At 53.7% G+C, this 7,878-nt stretch overlaps 2 protein-coding genes across 2 annotated transcripts in view; both read right to left on the bottom strand.

The window, feature by feature from the left end:
- Positions 1 to 2,981, bottom strand: part of BO97DRAFT_355170 (putative nuclear migration protein (ApsA)) — a gene marked incomplete at both ends in the record, with an annotated part of 5,408 nt that extends 2,427 nt beyond the window's left edge. The window contains 2 exons of the mRNA XM_025692129.1: positions 120 to 2,516; positions 2,571 to 2,981. Of these exons, the coding sequence (XP_025547141.1) occupies positions 120 to 2,516; positions 2,571 to 2,981 (2,808 nt within the window). The remainder of the gene's footprint in view (positions 1 to 119; positions 2,517 to 2,570) is intronic.
- Positions 2,982 to 5,308: 2,327 nt separating this feature from the next.
- akuA (putative DSB repair complex subunit Ku70) lies at positions 5,309 to 7,831 on the bottom strand. The gene is made up of 6 exons (XM_025700221.1): positions 7,603 to 7,831; positions 6,937 to 7,548; positions 6,040 to 6,886; positions 5,885 to 5,988; positions 5,606 to 5,833; positions 5,309 to 5,552 (listed from the first exon to the last, which is right to left on the bottom strand). The coding sequence occupies exons 1-6, from the start codon at positions 7,669 to 7,671 to the stop codon at positions 5,448 to 5,450; spliced, it is 1,965 nt and encodes a 654-aa protein (XP_025547140.1). The 5' UTR covers positions 7,672 to 7,831; the 3' UTR covers positions 5,309 to 5,447.
- Between the last annotated feature and the right edge of the window lie 47 nt (positions 7,832 to 7,878).

Genomic DNA, 7,878 nt, shown 5'->3' with positions numbered 1-7,878 from the left:
GGGATCGGTTTGGGAGTGGCCTCGACAGGCTGAGTGTCTAGAGAGTAGATCGATGAGACACTCAACGTCGGCAGCTCACGCTCAACTTCGACGCGCTTCTCAATGATAACAGGCTCGACCACCGGGGTTGGCTTGGGACTGGCTGCGACAGGCTCGGTCTCCAAAGAGTAGATTGATGAGACGGCGAGCTCCCGAGTCTCAGTATTGGTGCCATGTTCAGCAAGAGTAGCCACTGGCGCGGGCTCAGGGAGGGCTGCCACGATAGGCGGGGTATGTTGGAAAGAGATTGTCGACACCGCCACATTGGGAACGTATACTGGTGCAGGCTGAGGGAGGCTCGCAGTGACCGGCTCAGTGTAAGCAGAGGAGATCAACGACAAGGCTACATCTGGTGGAGCAGGAACGACGGAGGCAATCGGTTCGGTCGTAACTCCAACAGCATATGCAGTATTCAACTGGGGGTGTCTGGGCGGAGATGGAATGGTTTCCTGAGCAGCTACAGAAGAAAATTCCAAGTTCAATTGAGTGGAAGGTTGTTGCACTTCTCGTTGAGTCTCGGCGACAACAGCCTCCGATGCAGGAAGATTCCATTGAGTTGAGGCGTGCACCACTTCCGGTGCCTGCTCTTGCTCCGTCGCAGTGCCAGCATCAGACATGGTTGGCTTCGAGGGCAATACGTGTTCACCATTGACTGTCTCCTCACTGAGAGGGACAGCAGTGACTGCAGCAGGAACGGCGGGCTCCCACGGCTCCGTCATCATACCAGCATCAACCATAACAGGTTCGGGAACTGTGTCAAGCACAGCTTCCGAGGGACGTCTTGAATCATAAGCTGGGAGCATACGCGGGGTCGAGGCCTGAGATGCCGTGTCAAACCGCATCGGGGGTCCAAAGTCACCCTCTTGGTCATCATCGCCATCCAAGTCGGCAAGCTCCATGAAGAGACTCTGCCCTTCGGTGCTTTCTGGACTTTGCATGAAGCTCGTGGCAGGCGATTCGCGGGCGGTAGAGGGCCTGCTGTTCGAAGCCATCGGAGCCTCGCCAGAGGGACGGATCCTCCTGACGATGCTTCTCTTGTTCCTCACCCTGTACCTAGGGCTGACTTGACTGGGTGACGGGAAGCCTTCTTCGTCAATTGCATCCTCGTCGCTGGAGTTGGAAGCCGTGCTCTCGTAAGCTTTCCGGTCGCGAGTCTTGGTCATCGTGAAAGACGACACTCGTCCGCGCGGAGTCCTCTGCAGCCTATTGTCAGTCTCGGTGAGCTCTCCGCTGTCCGTGCTATCATCAGCCATGCTCTCAAGACCAGTCTGGAAAGCTTCACTCTCCGTGGCTGTTCCTCGTTCCGTGGCTGTCTCGAAATTGTCATCGGCTTCGGTGGCGGTCTGGTAAGCATCACTCGGTTCTTCGGACGACGGTCCTCCCATGCGGGCCCGGGAGGCTTTCAAAGTGGCTTTATGGGAGGGGCTGGCGTCAGTAGCATTGTCTTCCCAGTCCGATTCATGGATCTCGATCTCCGCTCTCTTTCGCCCGGCACCCAGTAGGTCAGGCCGTGCGGCCTTACGGGCAGGGTCGGGCTTGGTCTTCTGGCGTTTGCTGGAAGGACCGGTTGGTGCGACAGCTTCACGGCGCTTTTGCTCGATCTCATCGCGGGCTTCCTGCAGCATACGCTTCAGGTCGATCTTTTCGGTCTTTTCACGATGGATAGTGCTCTTGAGGTTCTGGATCATGCGGTGAGCATGACCGAGCGAACTCTTCAACGTCTCCGTTTCGAGATGGTTGTGACGCGGGGTGAATCTGTTCGGAGACGGTGGCGGGGAGTTTTCGGGCGTCGACTGATCTTGGTCGTCGGAGTCTTGATCGCGATGGACTTCACGAGAAAGCTCATGTTCTTGCTGGCGAAGGCGCATGGCCACCGCCTTGGCGAGTTCCTCGTTTTGAGAGTTCAGTTCCTCGACTTTCTTTTGCAGGGCGAGTTTCTCAGTATCACCAGCATGAAGGTTGCGACGGAGAAGGTGAATCTCGGCATCGTTAGCTTTCTGAGCAGCGGTGTGGTCCTCGACCAACTTCGCGTTCGCATGTCTCAGATCCTCGAGCTCCCGTTCCATGGCGCTCTTCTCGGTAGCCAACGCCCCCAGGCTGCTGTTCAGCCTGCTTTCACGATCAGCCGCTTCCTTGGCTGCGGTCAACAACTCATGGGTCCGAGTCTCCAAAGCCCAATTTTCATCCTTGTAGCGCTCTTCGCTCTCGTCCAGCACCCTGATTCGTTGGGCATACCCCTCGGCCTCGAGTTCGAGTCGCGACTTCTCAAGGTTCACAGCCTTGAGTGCCTCCTCCCGCTCGGCGAGGAGAGTCTGCAATTGACGCACCTGAGCAAGCAGGGAGGTGGAAATCTCGGTAGCGAATTCGATGTCATGGACACGGTTTGAGGGCTGGTTGCGCTGCTTTCGTGACGGAACGCTGACCTTGCTAGGGGAGTTGGTGGCCTGACCGGCAAACAGTGCGGAGCTAATAGGTGACTACAGGTACAGTCATTAGCGACATGCAAGCTGCACTTGCTCATGATGCCTTACCTTTTGCTCGTACGGAGTCCCAAGGTGGCCATCTTCGCCGCTAGCCAAACGCTTGGGAGCGAGGAATGCGCGAGCCGATTCCCGGCCGATTTCATTGTATTCTCTCTCCAGATCCGCCAGCTTGCGCCGGAGGTCCGGACCAATCTGGCCCTCGTCCTGCTGTTGTTCCACTTCTCGCAGCTTTTCCTCGAGTTGCCGCTGCTGTTCAATCAGTGTCGTGCCCAGCTTACCGGCCTCTTCGAGTCGACGCTCAGTTTCCGCCAGATGGGCCTCGAGCGCCCGTTTGGCTTGAGCGGGAGAAGACGCATTCAGGCTGAACAATTGCGTGTCAAAGGACGAATACTTGTGCGAGTCGCGAGAAGCGGTTCTCTCCCCGGAGGGAGAGACGAAAGGATCTTCAGCCGTAGACATGGTGGCAGGAGCTCGTTATTTTATCATGCGTGGGAGCAGCGTCGCCGTTCGAATGCGAGACAAAAAAATCGCGGGAGTCAGTCAGTCCGAGGGATGCGCCGCAGTCGCGGTCTGTTGTCTCGAGAAAAGACACAGGTGCCGTAGGGATTCCGCGTAACTCGTCGCCTCGGTATTCGTATCTTCGTATCAATTCCCAATCATCCTCCGACAGGCGAGTGGGGTTCCGTGGGCTCGTTGCGGTCGAATTCCTTCACTATGAGTATTATTTACTGAGCCGACCAGCGACCTGGATTTTCGCAAATACCGTGGCTTCGAACTGAACGCGGCGGGAGCCTGGCACAAGGGATGCGCGCGATCGGTCGGCAATTCAACGCAGCGATCGCGTCTGTAGGCGACTGGAGAGACTCCGCGGGAATCGGGATTTCTGACCAAGCTGGCGGGTTGAGATCGCAGCTAGACGTGGTTTCGAGCGGGTGAATCGAGGTGCGACCGAGAATGCGTTATCACTACAGGAACGGACAACGAACGCGTTGAAGACGCAGGGTGACCTCGTTGTACGTCGAAGCAGGGTGTGGGCCAACCAGATAGCCACGTTCGAATGCTCAGCCTTCGGAAGTAGGCAGCAGGTAATGCAGTGAATTGATGGTCTTGAGGCGCAACAAGCAAGGCTCGAGAGGCGCAACAAAACGAAGGCAGTGCGCGATGAAAGACGGGAGTGGGCGGGTGCGATGAACGGCCACCTAGTGCAGCATTCAAGCGATAAGATTAGGAACAATTCAATTAAAGGAACGAAAGGAAATATAAGGAAGGACTAGAGTGGTGATTAGATTGCAAAAAGAAAAAAGAGATGCTAAAGAAAAGAAAAGAAAAGAAGAAGATGTTTGAGTGGGAAAGGAAGAATGAGGGAGTGATTTCAAAGGCAGTGCCGGAGAGGGGTGGACAACAAGACGGGTAGAGAGACTCGACTCGTTGGGCGGGGAAGACACACACACTCTCTCTCACACACACACACACACGGGAAAGGAAGGGGAAGGAAGAGGAGAGGAGAGGAGGAGAGCGAGGAGAGCGAGGGAGGAGCAGGGAAACTAAAGGAGTAAAGTGACGGGCAGGGGGAGAGTGAGAGGCCTCAGGTACCTATCGATTGATTCGAGTCATTCAGGTATACCCACCAGTTAGCACCAATTAGTTAAGGGTCCCAGGAACGGTAATGGTCTGGCTAATAAATCAGATAATTGGTCTGATACGTAATATTATAATTTAAATCGGGGGACCCAAAAGAAAGAGAAAGGAAGGGGAAGAGGGACGATCTACTGCCGGGTTCACGGATTGTTATCTACTACAGGTGTCAGGGGCAACCTTGGAACCAAAGCAGGACTACAAATAGGTTATTTTGATGTCAACAGTCGGCATCAACAACAATCCATGAATGGTCAATCAATGCTGGCTCGGAATCCTTGACTGACAATTTGCCGTTGCCCAGAAGGAGAAGTGGTGGTGGTGGCGGCCCCCCTGGTTTGTTGGGTTTGCACTTGGCAGCCATGAATCCAATGCATGTGATCTCACCTGACTGCGGTCCGGGATGTCACGTGGTTTGGTCGGGACCCCAGTCGCCAGCCATGGCTGTACTGTACGGCACTGTACTGCACAGTCCAGTGCATACGTCACTCGGCAGGGACACATCATCAAGCTGACCCGTATATGCGGATCTTCTATTAAAAGTCATGATTAGTGGCTGTACGATATCATAATTCTACCCAGAAGTAATCAGTGACACCATCTGAGAGGCGTTATATATCTGGTCTCACCGCCAGCCAGCATCAACAACCCTCGACTTCGCCCCAATGATGTCTTATCTTTCCTCTTAGAGATGCTCATCTTGGACCTTGCATAAAAACTCGTACGGATATCATAAGCATAGCATACAATTCTGTTTGCTCAGCATCAAATATGCTGACATGGATATCAGACTCAGGCCCCGGAGATGTGCAACGCTAAGGCGGTAGACGGGTGCCAAGCTTTCCTGTCCAATGGCTAACCCATGGGAGTGGTTGGTTCCCTTCGTTATTATTGTTACCCCTGAACTGCTGTCGCACTAGACAGAATTGGCATTACTTCTCCTCTGATGATGTCATTTGATCGATCCCGCTGGGCGGGCGTAGACAGAATGATTCGTGACGGGTGTTCTTCATATAAGTCAAGGATGCCGCTGGCACTCTAGTGGGATACAGGCCATGCAGAAGCTCCGGTAACAGCTTAGCATGCTCCATACAAAAGGGTGTGATTGCCTTGATCGGTAGATGAGACATATTACTTCGTCGCGAGATGTTGCGGTAAGCATGATCGGCGTTTCCAGATTTGACCTGTCCTACTTGACAGTGTAGTAATTTACATGAGAGCCTCTTCTCGCCACCAGTTGAGGGCATGTCTACAACCACTATTCCAAGATCACGCCCTGCCCATCTGACTTCAAGACTCCAGGAATTGCACCACGCGATCAATAAGATCCGCCTTCTTCCCCACACCGGAACGTCCGTGGGACGTAAGAAAATCCTTAAGGATGTTGACCGTAAGCTGTATCGAATGTTAGTCTAGCAATGCACCGAATGGCGATTCGTCATCCTTACCCTGGACAGGTTCCCCTTCTGGTAATGTCTTCGCACTTCATCCTCGAGGTTGTTATCCGCTTCCACCTTGACCCTTTTAGCTGGCTTGCTGGATTCCTCGTCATTGTCGGGGCCCTTGTCCCTGGCTCCTCTCTTGACAACGGTGCTGTGGGCGGGTTTCTCGACCGCGACCTTGGCGTACTGCTTCTCGAGCTCGTCGGCCCATGACAAGACATAATCCCCGGCGCGCTGACAATGGTCATCAGTAACAGTCATGACATCATGCGCGGAGATGCCTACCTTGTCAATCTGTCGATATTTCGGCACGGTTTTGTCTTCGGGTTTCTCGGGAAGATCTTCGTCCAGAGCCAATGCTTGAAGGATGCGATAGTGCCATTGTAATGCTACAACAGATCAGTGTGTGATGTATCCAAGTGAAGATGTGAGCAACCTACAAGGATTAGGGTATTTTGAAGGTTCGTAGCAGGCCTTGGGAAGCTGCAACTGTTGAATGATAACACGCATCTGATCGATCAACGGTTCTGGGGCCACATTGAGGGTAGTCTCCGGGTTCTGGCGAACATCGTCGGCGTACGGCAGTGGCAAGATCCACATGCCGGGCGGATACTTTTGCACGCCGTTCTCATCGACCTTTTCTTCTCCGGCAATCATGGCCCCAAGGACCGGGTTTGCAGCCCGACGTGGGATGAACCAGACGAGGGCCAACTTCTTCTGCCGCAAAAGCGTCTGATGCAACGCAGAAAACACACGGGTCGAGCCCACATAATCCTCTTCTGACGGATAGATAAAATAAGGATGTTTCATGTTCGCCCAGAAGGGAAGCGCAGAGGCCGGCTTGAAGCCTATGATGCGGATGACAGGGTCACCAAAATTCTTGAGTTCCTTCTGCTCCTCGGGGGTGAAGAGGACCTGATCGCCGCCAAATTTGTAGGCCTTCCTAATCTCCCATTTCTCCACCGTGCGCGCCGTGTCATCGGCAATTTGGGTGGTGGTTCCTTTGACGATTTCGGGCTTCTCCCCGCCAAGCCAGACATAGCAATTTCGCGCGGGCGCTTGCTTTCTGAAGAGGATATAGCCCGAGACGGAGATCTTGAGGTTGGGGCCAAACTCGAGCGGCATGTTAGAGAAATGCGTCCGCCGAGGAACGGATCTGGAGTTGACACTGGACAGTAGGGTATTGAGGAGTGAAATCCCATCACCAGTCGCCGTAGAGGCTTTGGAATCAAGCTGCAAATACGCAGGGGCCTCCGGGTCATTGGGAGAGGTCTTGTAAATGATATCCTTCCCAACCGGTTAGTACATCACAGGCACCGCATGGGAAAAGATCTTACGTCATAGAATTTGGAGCTGTCAAACTCGCGGTCCGGCTGGGAGATCGGAAAGAGCTCGATGGTGACACCGAGGTCATACAGATCCTTGGCTCGTACCGTTGCGGCGGACCGTAGGGCTTTGTCCTCGCTGTGGGGATTGTCGTTGTCGGTGACTATGAACAATCGGCGCGAGAGAAAGTTGGGCGCTTTTGACGTGAATATTTGGTTGGCACAGAATAGAACATTCGCCATCGACACGGGCTTCTCTGCCGGCACAAGAATTTCTCTAGCCTTTCCTTCATCTTCCACCAGTGCTCGAAGGTCTTTGACCTCCTGTGCAGACGGGATGTCGAGGTCTGTGAAGAGGTAGCAGTTAGGGTACGACAAGTCGCCTCGGCTGCCCTCGTCTTCATCGTAGAACTTGGACGCCTGCGTCCCGTAGAGAAGAACTCCCATCATGTCTTGGGGATTGGAAATAATGCGTTGTTGCATCAAATGGTATGCGCATTTCAAGGCTGCCGTGGCCGGCGATTCTTCGACGGGTTTCTTGGGGTCGGAAGATGGGCGAGGCTTGAGCATCGAGTCGCTGACTTCGATAGCGAAGAGCACGGCATCTTTCACAGTTTTGTAGTTCTAGGTTTCATCAGCCTTGGTTTTGGTGTGAGATTCGGAGCCAGAATTATGTACAGTCTCATCGATCTCCTCCTCTTCCTCCTCGCCTACTTCATCGTCTCGGGGTGGGTTACTGTCGGCCATGATTGAATGTGTTTAGAGTGAATTATTGATTGAAAGGGGAGAGAAGGGAAGAGTGAAGGGAATCTATTTCATGTTTAACGTGGGAAAGTGTACGGTATCTGCCTGGGTGGTTTGCTGCCTGGACCATTTCGGGAAGCCTTCAAGTTCCACTCACTCACTCACTCACTGAATGAATGAATGCAATGGTCGCGATGACGCGTGTGAGTG

This window comes from Aspergillus homomorphus (genome assembly GCF_003184865.1).
Source record: "Aspergillus homomorphus CBS 101889 unplaced genomic scaffold BO97scaffold_55, whole genome shotgun sequence".
In the NCBI taxonomy this organism is placed as follows: Eukaryota; Fungi; Ascomycota; class Eurotiomycetes; order Eurotiales; family Aspergillaceae; genus Aspergillus; species Aspergillus homomorphus.
Note: the sequence above shows the minus strand (reverse complement) of the source record. Positions and strands in the feature narration are given on the sequence as shown.

What these genes read in the sequence shown, in the direction of transcription:
- akuA (XM_025700221.1), bottom strand. Translation starts at nt 7,671, where the DNA reads ATGGCCGACAGTAACCCACCCCGAGACGATGAAGTAGGCGAGGAGGAA. An exon ending in ACAGCTCCAAATTCTATGAC is followed by an intron (nt 6,887 to 6,936) that starts GTAAGATCTTTT and finishes CCGGTTGGGAAG; the next exon opens with GATATCATTTACAAGACCTC. An exon ending in TTCAAAATACCCTAATCCTT is followed by an intron (nt 5,989 to 6,039) that starts GTAGGTTGCTCA and finishes GATCTGTTGTAG; the next exon opens with CATTACAATGGCACTATCGC.